Genomic DNA, 21299 nt, shown 5'->3' with positions numbered 1-21299 from the left:
AAAAAAACTAGTATTGTATATACAAAATATTTTGTGGACTGATGAAACCAAAGTTGAATTGTTTGGGAGAAATGTCATGTGTGGAAGAAAAATGGAACAGCTCACAAGTCCAGACTTGAACCCCATTGAGATGCTGTGGTATGACCTAAAGACAGTGATTCATGCCAGACATCCAGGAATCTGATTGAATTACAGCAGTTTTGTAGTGAAGAATGGGCCAAGATTAGTCTTGATCGATGTGCCAGACTGATCTACAGCTATAAGAATTATTGCTGCTAAAGGGAGGGGCACAAAATATTAAATGTAATGGTTGACTTATTCTTCCCCCTTCTGTAACTGTTTGCATACTATCCTCATTAAAATATGAAAACCTATACATGTTTGGGTGGTTTGAGTTAAAACAGTGAGTTTTTTCATCTGTGATTTTGACAAAGATCAGATCACATTTGATGGTGATTTTATGCAGACATGTGAGAAATCCCAAAAGGTTCAGATAGTTTTTTTTTTATCTTTTTTTTTTTTTTTGCATGGACGCAGAAATGTCTAAATTACTACATTTTTTGCCAAAAATAGGCAGTTGGCAGAACATGGTGGCCATCACAAAACAAAGCTTTTAAGTACATCCTGCAACTTTTATAGATATGAACATAGAACAGTATAGATTCTTGGTTAAAAGCAAAAAAATGGGCAGTTATTATTCACTTTACGTAAATATTTCAAGCTAAAATTATGCTATTGTGTAAATCCAACGTGGCGGCCATCACAAAACAAAGAGCTTTTTAATTTGAAAAATTCTTGTAAATAAATGCGTACATCCCTGAATTTCTATAGATATGAACATAGCACAGTCGGGTTAAAAGCAAAAAAAAAAAAAAAAGGCCAGTTACCATTCATTTTACGTAAATATTTTTTAGCTAAACTTACGCTAATTTTTTTCACAACGTTTCGAAGTGTATGCATGGGGATATTTTATATAATAATTACCTTGAATCGTCGAACAAATCCCTCTTTAGACACTCCTGCCTGATTGTATGCAGTAAAACGTTCGTCCTTTTTCCATCTACAGTAAATCTGCCGTTTGAACGTAGCGTGTGTTTGAGTTTATAACAGTGAAAGCCAAATGCTCTGCCTGGGTCGGCCCCCAATGGCCGCAATGTTTGTGGGAGCTGTCTTGTCAACTGGTGGTAAAGTCTATGATAAAACCTTCATTGTAAACTATAAACCTGCTTCCAATTGTAGTGCTGAGACATTGCGTGTACATTTCAGAGTTTGGATTATGACGGATGGTCCGACCAGATATTTGTGGTGCAGTTCTTCCTCTCCTGTGTGATGGGGTAACTTTGAAGTCATACTTTTAATGTATGCACATACAGTTGTGGTCAAAAGTTTACATCCACTTGTGAAGAACATAATGTCATGGCTCTCTTGAGTTTCCAGTTATTTCTACAACTCGGATTTTTCTCCGATAGAGTGATTGGAACAGAGGACTTTGGGAAGGCCATTCGAAAACTTTAATTCTAGCCTGATTTAGCCATTCCATTACCACTTTTGATGTGTGTTTGGGGTCATTGTCCTGTTGGAACACCCAACTGCGCCCAAGACCCAATCTTCGGGCTGATGACGTTAGGTTATCTTGAAGAATTTTGAAGGTAATCCTCCTTCTTCATTATCCCATTTACTCTCTGTAAAGCACCAGTTCCATTGGCAGCAAAACAGCCCCACAGCATAATACTACTACCACCGTGCTTGACGGTAGGCATGGTGTACTTGGGGTTAAAGGGCTCACCTTTTCTCCTCCAAACATATTGCTGGGCATTGTGGCCAAACAGCTCGATTTTTGTTTCGTCTGACCACAGAACTTTCCTCCAGAAGGTCTTATCGTTGTCCATGTGATCAGCAGCAAACTTCAGTCGACCTTAAGGTGCCGCTTTTGGAGCAAGGGCTTCCTTCTTGCACAGCAGCCTCTCAGTCCATGGAGATGCAAAACACGCTTGACTGTGGACACTGACACCTGTGTTCCAGCAGCTTCTAATTCTTGGCAGATCTGCTTTTTGGTGATTCTCGGTTGAATCTTCACCCTCCTGACCAATTTTCTCTCAGCAGCAGGTGATAGCTTGCGTTTTCTTCCTGATCGTGGCAGTGACAAAACAGTGCCATGCACTTTATACTTAAAAACAATTGTTTGCACTGTTGCTCTTGGGACCTGCAGCTGCTTTGAAATGGCTCCAAGTGACTTTCCTGATTTGTTCAAGTCAATGATTCGCTTTTTCAGATCCATGTATGTATATTTTTGACCCAGCAGATTTGATCACTTTTTCTGTTAACCCATAATAAAGTCATAAAAGAACCAAACTTCATGAATGTTTTTTGTGACAAAGAAGTATCTGTTCCAATCACTCTATCGGAGAAAAATCAGAGTTGTAGAAATAACTGGAAACTCAAGAGAGCCATGACATTATGTTCTTCACAAGTGGATGTAAACTTTTGACCACAACTGTAACTGATAACAACACTGTAACTGTAACAACACTGATCTAATTTGTTAATTGTGCTTCACCAGATTCATTTTAATGTACTCCGTTATGCTGTGTACACAGTACAACTCAGCCCTCACTACATCCATTGTGGGCTGCATCAAGGTAAACGAGAAGGGTCTGACTGCAGCACAGAGCAAAGCGACAGCCGCTACAAACCACGCATCATACAAACCACGCCCCCTACAAACCGCGCCCGCTGTTGGTACGGTGGCGCGAAGAATTCATTTTACAATGTCAAATCCAAAGGGTTTTTGGGACAATAGGCCCTAGCCCATTTCATTACCCTAAACCTACAGTGGTATGAAAAAGTATCTGAAACATTAGGAATTTCTCACATTTCTGCATAAAATCATCATCAAATGTGATCTGATCTTTGTCAAAATCACACAGATGAAAACAGTGTCTGCTTTAACTAACACCACCCAAACATTTATAGGTTTTCATTTTTTAATGAGGATAGTATGCAAACAATAATGGAAGGGGGAAAAATAAGTAAGTGAACCTTCACATTTAATATTTTGTGCCCCACCCCCTTGGCTGCAATTACTTCAACCAGACGCTTCCTGTGGCTGCAGATCAGTCTGGCACATGGATCACGACTAATCTTGGCCCATTCTTCTCTACAAAACTGCTGTAGTTCCGTAAGATAAAAAAAAATGTCTGGCATGAATCTCTGTCTTTAGGTCATGCCAAAGCAACTCAATGGGCTTCAAGTCTTGACTTTGATTTGGCCACTCCAGAACGTGTATTTTGTTATTCTGAAGCCATCCTGAAATGATTTACTTCTGTGTTTTGGATCATTGTCTTGTTGCAGCATCTATCCTCTTTTCAGTTCAAAAACTTTTGAATTCATTCTTCCATTAATGATTGCAAGTTGTCCAGGCCCCGACGCAGAAAAACAGCCCCAAATCATGATGGTCCCTCCACCATGCTTCACGGTGGGGATGAAGTGTTAATGTTGGTGAGCTTTTCCATTTTTCCTCATTACATGACGTTGTGTGTTATATCAAACATTTCAACTTTGGTTTTATCAGTCCACAAAATATTTTGCCCAAAGTCCTGTGGATTGTCCAAGTGCCTTTTTGCTAACATTAAACGAGCAACAATGTTTTTTTTTTTCGACAGTGGTGGCTTCCTCCATGGAGTCCTTCCATAAACACCATTCTTGGCCATAGTTTTACATATAGTTGATGTAATGTTTTTTTTTTTAGACAGTGGTGGCTTCCTCCGTGGAGTCCTTCCATCAACACAATTCTTGACCATAGTTTTTCATATAGTTTATGTGTGCACAGAGATATTGGACTGTGCTAGTGATTTCTGTAAGTCTTTAGGAGACAATCTAGGGTTCTTTTTACCTCTCTGAGTATTCTAGGCTGAACGCTTGGCGTCATCTTTGGCGGACCGCGGACGGACACTCCTTGGGAGAGAAGCAACAGTGTCAGACTCTCTTCATTTGTAGACAATTTCTCTGACTGTCGATTGATGAACATCCAGACTTTTAGGTATGATTTTGTATCCAAACTTTATATAAATCAACAATCCTTGATGGCAGGTCTTCAGACATTTCTTTTGACTGAGCCATGATGCACATCACACAATGCTTCTCATCCAGACATTTCTTAGCAGGTGTGTGTTTAGTAGTGGGCAGGGCAGCTTTAAACCACTCATCAATGACTTAAAATGTTTGGTAAAATTTTGTTTCAATTGCGCTTTAAGTCTCCTTAGGCAGAGGCTTCACTTATTTTTCCCACTTATGTCATAGTTTGCATGCTATCCTCATTAAAATCTAAAAGCCTATAAATGTTTGGGTGGTTTCAGTTAACGCAAACACTGTATTTTCATCTGTGTGATTTTGACAAAGATCAGATCACATTTGATGGTGATTTTATGCAGAAATGTGAGAAATTCCAAAAGGTTCAGATACTTTGTCATACCACTGTAACTAAAAACTGGGGCTTTCCAGTTACAGGGGCGTGCATAAACATAACAAGATTGTAACCTTTGCTATGTTTGGAAGTCATTTATTGACGTGAATCAACCGTTAAAGTTGTTAAAATTGCTCCCAATATTGCATTATTGCTTTAATCCCTTCTGTCAACTTTCGACATGTGAAAGTGTTAAACTCTTTCAGCATTTAAAGATAGATTCAAGTCAAGATTTTGCTGATTTAGGAGTATTTTAGATAAAAAGTTACGTTTGGTTTGCTAAAACAGCTTGCCTGAGAAGTCTACTGCTTTAAAATTTCTTTAAGGCTGTTTACCAATGCCTCCGAGTCTCTCGTTTCGCATCTAGTTCTATATACATGTGTTATCTATGAGACGCATCAGACGCTACCCACCGTAGCATCATGTGGGTGTAGTTTGTAGGGGCGTGGTTTGTACGAGGCAGTGTTGAAAATTCAAGAGTAATTTCATCTAGTTTTACTTAACCTTTACTAAAAAAGTTGTCGTCTGCAAAGTTTTAAAAAAATATTCTAAAATTAATTAACTGTTTCTAACTATCTCGAATGAACATTGACACATATTCTAGCACCTACAAGGACAACGGCAACTTCCTGATAATACACACTCGGCAAGAAAACGTTACATTATTTTCAATTGATTTTATCCACGAGTTGAAGAGGACACCTGCCATTAGCATTAGCCGAATGCTATCTTGTACGCGAATACTACGCTGACGCTATGAGTTACATTTAGTGTGTGATGATCACTCAGCCCAGACCTTTAAAGTGCCTGTGACACGAAAAAGCATGTTTATTTCATAATACACGCGGTATTTTATGCCCCTTAATGATATGGACCGCTTCGATGTGTGTGGAAGCGATCGCTATATTTATTTAGTTTTTTGAATCCCGCGCCATGAAAATGAGTGACTTCCGGCTTCGGTCTTGCATTGAGGAGGAGGGCGCTGTGACGTGTACGGTAGAAGACGTCCTCTTCACTATACAGTCTACTGTTGTGTATGAGGACGAAGGATTCAGCTGATTTTGCGGATTAATACGTTTATTTTTCGCATCACGCCAGCCAAACGGCTGCAGAAAAATCATTCTGTGTGCGGGAGAGTCGTATGCGCCTTTTTGGAGTTTCAAAAGGTTCCCATTCACCGTGGATATTTACTGTGGGACCATTGGACTTACGAGGAAGTGAGTAAACATCTTGTTTTGTATTATGTCAAATACGAATACAGTGATTACAAAGTAAACACTACAGAATTCCTTTAAATAAAGGACCACTTACGTTTGATCATTGATAGGCATGTAAAAAGCTCTCCTCATACTCATTAGCAGTTAGCTGTTAGCACGTTAGCTGCACAACAACTCCAGCCACCCTCCTCCCGGGAACGAACTGTAAATTGCTCTCCGCCGGGCGGTTTGCCGATCCGCGAAGACATTCGACAATCGGGTCGTCATGTCAAATAATCCAGGCTAGTTACGTGTGATTTTCCACTTCGAAGACTTTGAAACATCCCTCGGTTCGGGTTAGCATGTCGGCTAGCTGTCACTCCTTCTGGTTTGTTTACATTCTCCGAAGCCGGGGAAGGGAAATGACATATGTCCGATTTAGGTGTCATAAAATATCGTTCGGGAGGTGCGACAGTAAAGGTGAAGTCGACAGTTTTGACCATTATGGAGTAATTTTGCCATGTCGTCTTGAATAAATGGATTTTTATTATTTCATATTCCATTTAGCACAAGATTGTTATTTGTCATGACCATGCCATTTATTTAGCAATTGGGGAAAATACTTGGATAAAAAGAATATCCTGTAAAAATATGGAAGTAAAGAGACAGAAACAATGACATTTTGCCGCTCTCTTCGTCGCGTTTTCCTCGTTGTGAATAGTTCCCCCTCAACGGGCTGACTGGTCCTTCTCAAGCCATTTATATAGCTATTGGGGAAAAATACTTGGATAAAAAGAATATCCTGTAAAAATATTGGAGTAGAGAGACTGAAACAATGACATTTTGCGGCTCTCTTCGTCGCGTTTTCCTCGTTCTGAACAATTCCCCCTCAATGGGCTGAATAGTAAAACCGATGAGCCCAGTCTACCGCTGACGTCATCCACCTGTTGGGGACGCCAAAGCCCTATAATGGTAGGCGTGGCTAACCGGCAGATTAAAAGACTAATTTCTCGTTATCTGCGCTTTGCTAAATTGTTGTATATAGTCGAATCGTCTCAAAATATGATTCTAATTCACATAATAATGCCATTTAAGACTTTTTTTCTGGTGTCATATGCTCTTTAAATGCCACAGCAACATTGCATATTTTCTCTTGTAAAGATAACACAAATCTTACCATGCGTGCGAACCTGGAGATGGAAAGCAGCAACACGTCACACGATTCACACAACCAGATGTTACTACGATTCAGGCTAACGACACATAAAATGTTACACATTGTTAACATGTGACTGTGAAACTATTGTGCATTTTCGTTTCGTTGTTGTCTTGTCAGACGAAAACTGGCATTGGTCTCATTATGTTTTAGTCCCCCAAAACAAGTTTTTAGCTTACTATCATTTCGTCATCGCCATGAAAAAATTGTTGACGAAATATTTTTGTTATCGTCATCGTTGACGAAAACAATACCGCCAGTGAGATTATGCAATGTTGTTTTATCCTTTTTTGGTTTGTGCCGAGTGATCATCACAAACTAAATGTAACTCATAGCGTTAGCATAGCAGTTGCGTTCACATTAGCATTAGGCTAATACTAATTGCGAGTGTCCTCTTAAACTCTCGGACTTTTTTTTACTAATAGTTTGTGGCGTCCAAGTGGAAATAAATAATTTAAAAATAATGTACTGTTTTCCTGCTGAGTGTGTATTATCACCAAGTTGGCGTTGTCCTTGTAGATATGTGCTGATCTGTCAAAGTTCATTCAAAATCGTTGGAAACCTTTTCAATTATTTTTGGGGAAAAATGTTTTAATTTTACAGACGAAAACATTTTTTGCAAACGTTGTCTAAAACGAGACTAAATTAGAGTTGAGTTTCCGTCAGCGTAAACTAGACAATGGCAAACACATTTCAAGATAACTAAAATATGACTAAGACTAATTACCAGTTATCGTCCAAAAGACTAAGACGAAAATTAAAAGGGCTGCCAAAACCAACACTGGTACGAGGCGTGGTTTATAGCGGCTATCGCTTGCCGCTGTGCTGCAGTCAGGCATTATTGAGGTAAACGAGTTGGTCCAACAAGTGTGATCGTCGCAATTACATACTGATTGGCTATTGTTGCAGAATATCCTGGTGACCTACGTTGGAATGGTCTTGGGCGGAGACTACATTTTTTCTTGGACTAATTTTATTGGTTTGAACATAAGGTAAGAGCACTGAAATCAAGCTATCACAGCTAAAGGGTCATTCTAGAATTGGAAGACATTTGACATACTACCTTTCAAATTTTAAATCATCCTCATACCATAGAGTTCATAATATATTGACGGGACATGGGGCACGGCGCTGTTTATTAGTGGGCCTTTGATTATCTTCGTCAAAGCTGACCGAGTGGAAACACAGACAAAGAGCTTTTTATGTTGAAAATTCCTGTGTATAAATGCTTAAATCCCTGAATTATTTTTCGATATGAACGTAAAACGGGTCTCGATTCTTGGTTAAAAGCAAAAAAAACGGGCAGTTAGCATTCATTTTAGATAAATATGTCGAATGTGATGCTAGTCTTTAAGCTAATGTGGCCCCGCCTTATCACAACAAAGAGCTTTTTACGATGAAAATTATTGTGAATAAATGCTTAAATCCCTGAATTTATAGATATGAATGTAAAACAGTCTCGATTCATGGTTAAAAGCAAAAAACCGGGCAGTTAGCATTCATTTTACGTAAATATGTCAAATGTGCTGATAGTCTTTAACCCACTGTGGCGCCGCCTTATCACTACAAAGAGCTTTTTACGTTGAAAATTCTTGTGAATGAATGCGTAAATCCCTGAATTCTTTATAGATATGAACGTAAAACAGCCTCGATTCTTGGTTAAAGGCAAAAAAACGGGCAATCAAGCATTTATTTTACGTAAATATTAAGAATTATGACGCCAATGCCGAAGTGCTTCATTTCTCCCAGTGATTTTTTTTCATGTTTCAAAATGCATGCATGGCACTAAAAATATAATGATTACCTTGAACCCTCGAACAAATCAATCCTAAGACAATCCTTCCTGTTTGTATGCGGTATAGCTTTCGTACTTTTTCAACCTAAATCCGGCATTTGATTGCTGCATGTGTTGAATAACTGCGACTAACTGCGAATAACTGAAGTGGAGTGTGGGACGGCCCCTTACCTAAAGGCGTGACGCAGTGTCTGTGGATGGTGTCCTGTCAATATAATTATGAAGCGTATGCTCATACAAATAAAAAAAAATAGTTTTTGAGTAAATTTCCCTGCCCTGAAAATAAATTTACCAACAAGTATGAGATAAGAATGCCTAAAAATAGTTTTGAAATTACATCTCAAGTACCACTTGAAATGCTGTTTTCGCTTCCTTCAACCCAAAGAATAAATCTGATCCCAAATAAAACAGTTAAAATCTTTTTTTTTTTTTTTTCCAATTACGGTCTCTACTTCAAATATAAATTATTATTTGCATGGTAACCGTTTTACCATAACCCTTTTTATCGTGACATCATCAAAAAGTTTTCCAAAAGCTTTTGAAGTGGGTCTTTACTCTTTCTTAACAGTGACAACTTAGTTAAAAAGCTAATCCTGAGAAAAAGTTATTAATATAAATTTGCAACCCTGTGAGCAACTCTCTTAGTGTGATTATACTGTGTTGTAAAGACTAAATAATTACCACTGATTAGTAAACTGAGCTGATCAAGCTTTTGGTAGTTTGGTACTTAATGTTGTTGAATACACTGCTGCCCAAAAGTATTGGCACCCCTGCAATTCTGTCAGATAATGCTCAATTTCTCCCAGAAAATGATTGCAATTACAAATTCTTTGAGTAGTGTCTTCATGTATTTTGCTTGCAATGAAAAAAACACAATAATCATTATCATTTTACACAAAACTCAGAAAAATGGGCTGGACAAAAGTATTGGCACCCTCAGCCGAATACTTGGTAGCACAACCTTTAGACAAAATAACTGCGAACAACCGCTTCCGATGGATGGATACCATCAATGAGTTTCTTACAATGCTCTGCTGGAATTTTAGACCATTCTTCTTTGGCCAACTGCTCCATGTCTCTAGCCTCCTCCAAACCGCCATTTTCAGATCTCTCCACAGGTGTTCTATGGGATTAAGGTCTGGACTCATTGCTGGCCACCTCAGAAGTCTCCAGTGCTTTCTCTCAAACCATTTTCTAGTGCTTTTTGAAGTGTGTTTTGGGTCATTGTCCTGCTTTAAGACCCATGACCTCTGAGGGAGACCCAGCTTTCTCACACCGGGCCCTACATTATGCTGCAAAAAGTGTTGGTAGTCTTCAGACTTCATAATGCCATTAATACGGTCAAGCAGTCCAGTGCCAGAGGCAGCAAAGCAACCTCAAAACAACAGGGAACCTCCGCCATGTTTGGCTGTGGGGACCGTGTTCTTTTGAAGGCCTCATTTTTTTCCCCCTGTAAATTCTCTGTTGAAGCATTTTTCCAAAAAGCTCTACTACTGTCTCATCTGACCAGAGAACATTCTTCCAAAACGTTTTGGGCTTTCTCAGGTAAGTTTTGGCAAACTCAAGCCTGGCCTTTTTATGTCTCTGTGTCAGAAGTGGGGTCTTCCTGGGTATCCTACCATAGAGTCCCTTTTCATTCAGATGCCGACTGATAGTACGGGTTGACACTGTTGACACTCGTCAATTTTTCTTTTCCGTACCCATCAGAGGTTGCACTAGACTTTTTCATTGTCTGTCATTTTGACTGACAGGGTCATAAAAATCCGGTCATAATCTATTTTTACCCGTCACTTTTTTAAATGATGATAATGACACTGTGGTGACCCTTTGTTTGGCATAATTCACCTTCCGTACTTGTGTGTCCATTTGGCCGAGCGCGTTAGCGGCTACGACACAGTCACGTGACAGAGACACTTAAGAGCCGCGCGCGTTCCGGCTTGAATAGAGCGTTCACAGAGAGCAGCAGAGCTACAGCGGCTGGACACAGCAATTCGAGCTAACAAGACTCTTAACATTGCATACCGCTTTAACATATTCAATAGTATTTAGTTTTCATTAATTTTAAATTAATATTGTCCGAACAAGCTTAACAGAGAATCCACACCGTGCCATCACACATCAAGCAGATGAATATGTAACTTTTTTCTCCGCAGAGACAAAAACAGCTGACTGTGGCCCCAGTAGGTAGGCTACATATGAAACAATGAAATTAACAGTTCACCTGCTGTGGCCTGAACGAAGTCTTACACCTTCCTCCTGGTGCGCATGGACTTGAATTGCGTGCCCGCTTGTGCAGTCCCTGTTTTTTCACCTCTTTTATCAACACCATCATCGTTTTGGGGCTTTTTGAAGAAACTTCGGACACTCAGTTGTCTTGACATTTTTCAGAGTAAGGCCAACGACGTCATGCATCAAGAGAGACAATAGCTAATTAATATGCTCACTCGCCACCCTGTGGTCTGGGGTGTGAATTGCAACCTGTCAAAATGACAGGTGGACTTCAGTTTTTTCCGTCACCGTTTTAAAAAATCGGTCAATGACGGAAAATATTCGGTTAACGCGACCCCTGGTACCCATCTAGGGAAGTTAGCCACAGTGCCATTGGCTTTACACTGTGCACGGTAGACAGGAACATTGAGGTCTTTGGAGATGGACTTGTAGCCGTAAGATTGCCCATGCTTCCTCACAATTTTGCTCAAGTCCTCAGACAGTTCTTTGGTCTTCTTTTCTCCATGCACAATGTGGTACATACAAGGACACAGGACAGAGGTTGGGTCAACTTTAATCCATTTTACCTGGCTGCAGTTGTGATTTAGTTATTGCCACCACCTGTTATGTGCCATAGGTAAGTAACAGGTGCTGTTAATTACACAAATTAGAGAAGCATCGCATGATTTTTCAAAGGGTGCCAATACATTTGTCCAGCCCGTTTTTGGAGTTTTGTGTAAAATGATGATTTCATTTTTTTCCCCCATTCTCTTTTGTGTTTTTTCATTGAAAGCAAAGTAAATGATCTTACTACCAAATCATTTGTAATTGCAATCCTTTTCTGGGAGAAATTGAGCGTTATCTGACAAAATTGCAGGGGTGCCAATACTTTTGGCCAGCAGTGTATGTATCTGAAAATAAGAATTTTGAAGCCCAAATGTCCTCCTCTTCTGGAATGTATGTCCAATCCATAATCAACACATTTTCGCAAGTTTTGCAATAGTATTACAGTATTTACAAATACTGTCAAGCAATACTGGTAAAACAAATGTAAAAGGTTGAAATTGTCATTGAGAAAATGTCCCCTTTGTGTCCCAAAAGTATTGTAGGCAGCCTTGTGTACTCTTTCATCACATTCACAGAGGTGCAAACAAGTAAGTTTTCAGTGTTCAATTTAAATGCTTCATTTAGATGGTTTTGAATGCCAACTTGAAACATTTCCATATTTCAAACAGAAAAGGCGTGAATCTCAAGACCCACATTGGAAGACGCCCATCAGTGTTTCCATCTTTAGTGCCTTCCATTGATGATTGGACTTTTTTTTTTTAACCCATACGGGGTAAATGTTCATTTCATTGTAATTATTTTTAAAGAAAACCTTGCACTGTCCCTAATAGGGTAAACCACTTATTCCGCATGTGATTGTTTTATTTGAAAGAGCTTTCTCAAATATACCCAATTGTCTAGTAAGCAGTTGTTTTTATTCAGGTGTCATTTACAGAGGGAGAAAGCCAAACATCACTCAAAAATGGGACTAGCTGCATCGATGTGCTCTGTGAAGAAATGACCATTAAGTCAGGAGTGTAGATAGAAACGAAGTGATTTCAAGGCAACTTCACTGAATTAGCGGCGTGGATGGAGGATAGCACCCGCTCAAATCAACCTGCTGTGTAAAGTCAAACATAGCAACTTTAGAACAAAAGACTGCTTTAAATGAACTCAGTCAAATTGGAACGGCTACTTCTATTACATTATGTATATTTCAGAGCAACACAAGCAATACGCTCATGAACCTAAGAACAGACTTAAGAATGTACCAACGGATGTAGGAAATCTATACAAAGCTTAAAAATCACTGACATTCTGACGGGTAAAAGGAAAAATTAAAGCGAGGAAGCAGATTCTAAAGATCCCAAAATGCATTAACAATACAGGACATCACTGATGTCAGCGGCTTGACACAAACAAACCTGCGGTGGTTTATTTCTGAGTGAGTTATGTCATTCTGCTGCTGCTTCTTGACAACCACAGAAATGTACAATGAAAGTGCAACTAAAGTGAACTCGCGACGTAGCCGGCAACATCGGCGCGACGTCATTCAAAACTCTTTGCTGTTCACAAATGTTCAAATGGCTTGAAAAGCAAATACCCATCATAGACTTTTGTTAAAAAATATAAATATCTTGTGTAAAAAAATATTAATGGGAATTGTTTTTGAGTACAGATAGAAAAGATATTCTTGGCAAAATGCTGTCAGTCAGTCGAGTTCAGAGCTACATGGGTGCGCTCGAGAGACCAGACGGGTCGGAATCTTGCCGTTGCTGGAGGATCGACGGCGGGTTTTTTTTTTTGGTCAACTCGTCCCACTGGCGGTCACAGAGACCTCGCTGACCCATTTCCCGCCAAGAAAGTCAGCGTCCTCACAACATGACGGAGGACTCTTCAGTTCTCCTGCGTTCTGGTAGGTTCCAATTGGCTCGGGACCGAAAGCTCTGGCTCCATCTTGAACCTCTTGGCCGGCTTGTCCTGCGCCGCCACGGCCGTGTCTCTTTGGTCTGCTTGAGCGTCGGGGGAGCCGTTTTGCTCGTGACTGGGCGAGCCGGGGTGGATGCATCCGTTGGAGTTGTTGCCCGAAGGGTGAAGGGGACCGTCGCCTGACGGTCCGTTCGACTGAACGGGCTCCCGTTTTACTTGGTTCTCTTGGACACTATGGGCGCCATCTCCTAGATGACTGGGAATGTGGCCTGCGATACCTGTCAAAAACAAAATATTAATTTTTTTCCCAAATCATACATTCACATTTTGCATTCGTGCTATTGGAAAGTGACCTCACCATTGTGACCGCTGCTATCTTCCCTCTCCGAGTGGCTGGCACTGCTGCTGGACGTGGTGGGAGGGGGCGACGCCGCCCTGCTGGAGGCAACGCTCTCCGTTTCGTCTAGTAACCTGTCCATGTAGTCTCTAAAGGCACACAGCAGCGTACGGACACGTTACACAAGCCGGTTTGGTCGGATGACATCATGTTAGCAAAGTCCCAGGTTCGCACAGATTTCAACTTTTGACATACATTACATTACGTATTCCAATTTGAACTGAGTTCAAATAGATTGAACGACTATTGCCATCAATGGCTAACAATGAATTTTCAACCAATGCATAGACTTCATAATGATATTGACGGGCCGCATTCCCCAGAAACTGCGCCACGCCTTCAAGTAGGGGGCCGTTCCACACTCCGGTCGCAGTTATTTTCAAACACGTGCAGCGATCCAACATCGGATTTAGGCTGGAAGAATTACAAAAGCGGTACCGCATACAAACAGGAAGGATTGTCTCAGGAGTGATTTGTTCGAGGATTCAAGGTAATTTTTATATTTTTTGTGCCATGCATGCATTTTGAAACGTTGTGAAAAAAAATCACTGGGAGACATTAAGCACTACGGCATTGGCGTTATAATTCTTAATATTGACGTAAAGTAAATGCTAATTGCCCATTTTTTGCTTCTGGACCAAGAATCGAGACTGTTTTACATTCATATCGATAAAGAATTCAGGGATTTAAGCATTTATTTACAAGAATTTTCAACGTAAAAAGCTCTTTGTTGTAAGGCTGCCGCCACAGTGGCTTAAAGACTAGCAGCACATTCGACATACAGTGGTACCTCTACATACGAATTTAATTCGTTCCAGGACCTTGTTTGTAAGTCGAAATGGTCGTATGTCGAGCAGGATTTTCCCATAGGAATACATTATAATTCCATTAATTCGTTCCAAAGCCTAAAAACATACACTAAATTCTTAATAAATACTGCTGGCACTGTTACAAATGGCAATTAAACATAGAAAAACAAATAAGTTATAAATAAATAATTCAGAATAATATAATAATAATAAGAAGAATTAATAATTATTCGTGTAAATAATGTAACGAATCGGATTCTAATATGGCGGACACTTTTTACTGTCCCCGAACGCACCGCGAAGCTGACGTCTCAGTGAGATAGGTCGGTGCGGTAGAGATAATACTTTCGTTTTCTTGAGAGGACAGTCAACTGCTTAAGACAATGGGCGTTTTGTGTTGGATAAGTTCTTAAATAAATGATAAAAATGTGACGAAGCTGGCGATTTCCTTGGCAATGTTACCACAATAATAATTGTCACCTTAACTTATAAATAGTGGCGAACGGTGGTCGGAAGAGGACCATGGAGCTGTATTGTTGAGCCAGTTCAGGGACGCGCACCCCAAGCTCATATTTTTCTATAACTTGCATCTTCATTTCAAAGGTAAGCATCACTTTTTTCCTTGTTTCTCCAACTGTATCAACTTTTTTTGAAAACTGTGTTGATTTCTCACACAAGAAAATCCACCGTGCGTTCGTTTGCAGTGCTGTCATGTCGTCGTATTTCGAGCATGTCGTCGGATGTAGAAACAAATGGCGAGTCAAATTTTACGTCGGATGTCGAAAAGATCGTGTGTCGAAGCGATCGTATGTCGAGGTACCACTGTATTTACGAAAAATAAATGCTAACTGCCCGTTTTTTGTGTGTTTTCAACCAAGAATCGAGACTGTTTTACGTTCATATCTATAAAGAATTCAGGGATTTAAGCATGTATTCACAAGTTTTCATTGTAAAAAGCTCTTTGTTGTGACAAGGCGGCACCACTTTAGCTTAATGACTAGCATCAAATTCGACATATTTCCGTAAAATAAATGCTAACTGCCCGTTTTTTTTTATTTTAACAAAGAATCGAGACTGTTTTACATTCATATCTATAAAGAATTCAGGGATTTAAACATTTGTTCACAGGAACTTTCTATGTAAAAAGCTGTTGTGATAAGGTAGCGCCATTTTTCGTACTATGAATGCATTTTGAAACGTGAAAAAAAATCAATGGGAGAATTTAACCGCTACGGCATTGGCGTCATAATTCGCAATTCGTTTATTTATTTTTTGTTGCTTTTAACCAAGAATCGAGACTGTTTTACATCCATATCTATAAAGAATTCAGGGATTTAAGCATTTCTTCAAAAGAATTTCAACATAAAAACCTTTGTGGTGACAAGGCGGCACCACAGTGACTTCAAGACTAGCAGCACATTCGACATATTCACGTAAAATAAATGCTAACTGCCGTTTTTTTGTGCTTTTAACCAAGAATCGAGAATGCTTTACGTCCATTTCAGAATTTCAACGTAAAAGCTCTTTGTGGTGACAAGGCGGGGCCACAGTGACTTAAAGACTAGCGGCACATTTGATATATTTACATAAAATAAATGCTAACTGCCCGTTTTTTTTGTTTTGTTTTGTTTTTGCTTTCAACCAAGAATCGAGACTGTTTTACGTCCATATCTATAAATATTTAAGGAATTTAAGCATTTATTCACAATAATTTTCAACGGAAAAAGCTTTGTGACTCCACTCGGACAGCTTTGACGGCCACACCAATAATGCAGACCCCCTGTTAATCAGTCCCGCTCCCCGTAAATAATTATGAAGTCTATGGCACACCTAAAAGCCTTCAATTTTCTCAAAAGCCGACAGTACGCCAATGCGCCTTACAGTGGGGCAAATAAGTACTTAGTCAAACATTAATTGTCCAAGTTCTCCAACTTGAAAATATTAGAGAGGCCTGTGATTGTCAACATGGGTAAACCTCAACCATGACAGACAGAATGTGGGGGAAAAAAACAGAAAATCACATTGTTTGATTTCTACAGAATTTGCAAATCATGGTGGAAAATAAGTATTTGGTCAATACCAAAAGTTCATCTCAATACCTAATAACGGAGGCCAAAAGTTTTCTTTAACTCTTCTCAAGCTTTTCACACACTGCTGCTGGTATTTTGGCCCATTCCTCCATGCAGATCTCCTGTAGAGCAGTGATTTTTTTGGAGGTGTCGTTGGGCAACATGGACTTTTAACTCCCTCCACAGATTTTCTATGAGGTTGAGATTTGAAATGCATCTTAGGGAGCCACTCCTTTGTTGCCCTGGCTGTGTGTTTGGGATCATTGTCATGCTGAAAAACCCAGCCACGTCTCATCTTCAATGCCCTTGCTGATGGAAGGAGATTTTGACTCAAAATCTCTCGATACATGGCCCCATTCATTTTTTCCTATACACAGATCAGTCATCCTGGTCCCTTTGCAGAAAAACAGCCCCAAAGCATGATGTTTCCACCCCCATGCTTCACAGTGGGTATGGTGCAATTCAGTATTCTTTTTCCTCCAAACAAGAGAACCTGTGTTTCTACCAAAAAGTTCTATTTTGGTTTCATCTGACCACAACATATTCTCCCAGTCCTCTTCTGGATCATCCAAATGCTCTCTAGCGAACCGCAGACGGGCCTGGACGTGTACTTTCTTCAGCAGGGGGACACGTCTGGCAGTGCAGGATTTGAGTCCCTGGCGGCGTATTGTGTTACTGATAGTAGCCTTTGTTACTGTGGTCCCAGCTCTCTGTAGGTCATTCACTAGTTCCCCCCGTGGGGTTCTGGGATTTTTGCTCACCGTTCTTGTTATCGTTTTGATGCCACGGGGTGAGGAGGGAGTTGAAATTCTGTGTTGCCTAACGACAGCCCCAAAACATCACTGCTCTAGAGGAGATCTGCATGGAGGAATGGGCTAAAATACCAGCGTGTGTGAAAAGCTTGTGAAGAATTACAGAAAACGTTTGGCCTCCGTTATTGCCAACAAAGGGTACATAACAAAGTATTGAGATGAACTTTTGGTATTGACCAAATACTTATTTTCCACCCTGATTTGCAAATAAGTTCTTTAAAAATCAAATAATGTGATTTTCTGTTTTTTTTTTTTTTCCACATTCTGTCTCTCATGGTTGAGGTTTAATATTATACTAATATTTGCAAGTGGGAGAACTTGCACAATTAGTGGTTGACTAAATACTTATTTGCCCCACTGTATATATGGATCAACATTAGTTATCCATGGCATGACATTCCCTTTAACACAGCTTCATTTAGTGGATGCATAGTGCAACCCCAACAACTACTACGCCTTATAATGCGATGCGCCCTATATATAAAATCAGTTTTAAAATAGGCCATTCAGTGGAGGGTGTGCCTTTTACTCCGATGCACCTTATAGTGCAGAAAATAAGGTAATTTGTTTTGAGTTTTTTTTTTTTCTCAAAATATAAAACTGTGCAATACAATTTTTGTTGAACTGTTTTTAACTCATTTTTGGGGGTGTAAAATCCAAAACTGATCATTGTTTCTTTGTCTTAAAAATTCTAAACTAAAGGATATATTCTCTTAGTAAGACAAATAATGCTTAACACACAGTGAGGAAAATAAGTATTTGAACACACTGCAAAGTTCTCCCACTTAGAAATGATGGGCGGGTTTGAAATTTTCATGGTAGGTGCTTGCTTGCTCGCAGGGGTGTTCAAATACCATAGACTTCATAATGATATTGACGGGACACAACCTGCAGACACTGCGACACGCCTTCAAGTAGGGGGCCTGCCCACACAAGATTTATTCTCAAACACGTACGCAGCCACCTAGCCCCGGATTTAGGTTGAAAAAGTAAGAAAATTGTTCCGCATACAAACAGGAAGGATTGTCTGAGGAGTGATTTGTTCGAGGATTCAAGATAATTATTAGATTTTTCGTACCATGCATGCATTTTGAAACGTTGTGAAAAAAATCATGAAAGAAATTAGCCGCTTCGGCATTGGCGTCATAGTTCGCAATATTTACTAAAATAAATGCTAATTGCACGTTTTTTTTTTTTTTTTTGCTTTTAACCAATAATATAGACTGTTTTACGTCCATATCTATAAAGAATTCAGGGATTTAAGCATTTATTCACAAGAATTTTCAACGGAAAAATCTCTTTGTGATGATAGGGCGGCGCTACAGTGGCTTAAAGACTAGCAGCACATCCGACATTTAAGTAAAATAAATGCTAACTGCCCGGTGCTTTGCTCTTTTAACAAAGAATCGAGATGAGTTTTATGTCCACATCTATCATCTAGAATTCAGGTATTTACGCATTCATTATACAAGAATTTTCAACGTAAAAAGCTCTTTGTCTGTGTTTATGCACTATAAGGTCTATAGTACTTATTTTACTCACAGTACATGCTAATTTTAAAAAAAAGACATACAATCAAATATTAAAAGATACATTACTGCAATGTTTAAGAATATTTTGTTTTTACAAAAGAATATGGCTACTCTAATTATATTATGGAATATTGAAAGTTCATTCTGTTGTTTATTTGGGGAAAAAAAAATCAAGATAAGCAGTTCAGGCTTTTCAAAACTTCAGTGATCGGCGTAGCTCAATAAAAATGACTGCAATTTTGGAATTCTCATGCTAATTTTAGTTTTCATCATTATAAAATCTATTTCCAACATTTTCTTTCCAATTTGTCCCACGTACGTATCAAACACTTTATAGCTAAAATTCCCATTTTGTAAAGCAGTAAATTGCATTTTCTTGTCTAGAAGCATTTTCAGTGGATAAATTTCACACACACACACACACACACACACACACACACACACACACACACACACACACACACACACACACACAGTTTGGTTTAACCTAGCATTTTGTAAAGCATTACTGCATTATTGTTTTGGTTGACATTAAAAAAGACAAAAAACACCTACATATATCAATTCTCAAAATCCAGTGTAACATTTTAAATCCAAATTTCAACACCCACGTCGTAAATTTCACCCGCCCAAAAAGGAAGATAAACTCACGTGACACCAGGGTGAAGGTTGTATTTCCTTTTTCCAAGTCTGGTTTGCTGTGCAAAGAAATCATAACGCTCAGACTTCTTCCACATGTAATAAAAGGCCACACATTCTCCTACAGACCTAGTTCTCACCTGAAAGATTTAATTCAGCAAAACACGAAATCACCATTAATACAATTGTCAACACCGCATACACAAGGAGACAACATCAGAAATCATGTCACGCTTAGAGGTAATCAAATCTATCCAATGTTTTTGTATTGAATTGAACATCAAGTGAAACTGTAAACTGGATTTGGATTTTCAGCCTATTTTTCATACAGCTTATAATTCAGAAATGTGTAACATGAGTTTCCCCCCACTTCTTTATAAGCCAGGCTTTGCTAGTTTCTGGGGGGAACCCTGAAACAGGAACACACAATTGCAACAATTTGTTGTGGTTCATCAACTATGAACCTACCTTGTTGGCCTGTATTAAATGAAAGTCTTTTCCATAGGATTTTAGTCCTTGTTCAAAATTTCTACATTCCTCTTCAGTCCAGACTGAAAGCTCCTCTGCAGACAACATAACGTAAATACTCAGATTCCCATCAAAACGTCATCATTTCTGTTTCAGAGAGGCTTACCTCTGGCTGCTTTTACATTAAACCTAAGTCTTCTTAAAGCTTCTTCTGTGTCAAAGTCACATTTCACGAGTTCATATAATGCCTGGAAGGAATAGGTTTGTATTAGTGGCAACAGAAACAAAGGGTATTATATTTTCAATGTTGACATGTGCTGATTACCGGTTTCAAGGTATACCGTTGTATGAAAATGTCACAGTTTCAAAACCGCAAAAATTTTCCGTCACACTGTCGCTAAAGTATTAGCTAGTTTGTTATGTCCCAAAAATGCAGGGAGAAATATCTCGCTTGAAGCCCCAAGGCTCGACGCTCCCCTACCGGTTCTTGCTCAGTGTAAGTGAGTCAAGCTGTGCTACACTTTGGTGGAAGAGGTGAAACTCCTCAACTTTTTCCCCCATCGAAGAAAACGAAATGGCTGGCAAGGGAATACTTTGGCTACAGAAAAGTTAGAGACTGCCGCGGCTTAGAGGAGGAGGGCCAACCGACATGTAAAACATGCTTGCGGAGTGTGGGTGCTGAGAAGGCAATACCTCCAATATGATTTTACATTTTTACAAAAGTAAAGGTTGGTAAACACTATTATAAATGTTTCCCACCAGTACGAGAGTTAACTTCAGCATGTTTAGTGTGTCTAGAGGTGGTAAAACATGCCATTTTTTTTCTCTGACAACAGTCTGTGTTGTGAAAGACTGTGTGTGTATAACGTAAACATGTTACGGGTCATACACACGTGTTTTTTATGGAAAATAATTATTTTTGTTCTGATGGTATCAATGTTGTGCTGTGGCTGTGGGTTTAGGCTCACTTAAAGAATATTTCAGTTACTTTTGTTATTTCTTTATTTAACTTAACATTATTCTTATGTTCCAATTTACAAATATGCTTTGAAAAATAAAAATTTTGTTCAATGGATTTTATTTAAACCCAGATACAGTGGGGAGAACAAGTATTTGATACACTGCCGATTTTGCTGGTTTTCCCACTTGCAAAGCATGTAGAGGTCTGTAATTTGTATCATAAGTTCTCTTCAACTGTGGGGGACGGAATCTAATACAAAA

The 21299-nt window shown here is 39.3% G+C and overlaps 2 protein-coding genes across 3 annotated transcripts in view; one reads left to right on the top strand and one right to left on the bottom strand.

Annotated features, from left to right (window-relative positions):
* Positions 1 to 12347, top strand: part of LOC130930098 (UDP-N-acetylglucosamine/UDP-glucose/GDP-mannose transporter-like) — a 20568-nt gene extending 8221 nt beyond the window's left edge. The window contains exons 9-13 of the mRNA XM_057857821.1: positions 1267 to 1334; positions 2561 to 2639; positions 7784 to 7866; positions 11979 to 12031; positions 12113 to 12347. Of these exons, the coding sequence (XP_057713804.1) occupies positions 1267 to 1334; positions 2561 to 2639; positions 7784 to 7866; positions 11979 to 12031; positions 12113 to 12123 (294 nt within the window). The 3' untranslated portion in view covers positions 12124 to 12347. The remainder of the gene's footprint in view (positions 1 to 1266; positions 1335 to 2560; positions 2640 to 7783; positions 7867 to 11978; positions 12032 to 12112) is intronic.
* Positions 11575 to 21299, bottom strand: part of mier1b (mesoderm induction early response 1b, transcriptional regulator) — a 24788-nt gene continuing 15063 nt past the window's right edge. The window contains exons 9-13 of one of the 2 annotated variants that reach the window (XM_057857820.1): positions 20245 to 20326; positions 20079 to 20173; positions 19623 to 19669; positions 13711 to 13838; positions 11575 to 13630 (exon numbers count right to left, since the gene is read on the bottom strand). In XM_057857820.1, the coding sequence (XP_057713803.1) occupies positions 13320 to 13630; positions 13711 to 13838; positions 19623 to 19669; positions 20079 to 20173; positions 20245 to 20326 (663 nt within the window). In that variant the 3' untranslated portion in view covers positions 11575 to 13319. Of the gene's footprint in view, positions 13631 to 13710; positions 13839 to 19622; positions 19751 to 20078; positions 20174 to 20244; positions 20327 to 21299 lie in introns of both variants that reach the window. The other variant, XM_057857819.1, reaches the window with a different exon arrangement.

The sequence above is a fragment of the Corythoichthys intestinalis genome, chromosome 14, assembly GCF_030265065.1.
Source record: "Corythoichthys intestinalis isolate RoL2023-P3 chromosome 14, ASM3026506v1, whole genome shotgun sequence".
In the NCBI taxonomy this organism is placed as follows: Eukaryota; Metazoa; Chordata; class Actinopteri; order Syngnathiformes; family Syngnathidae; genus Corythoichthys; species Corythoichthys intestinalis.
This window is presented reverse-complemented; position numbering and strand designations above follow the sequence as displayed.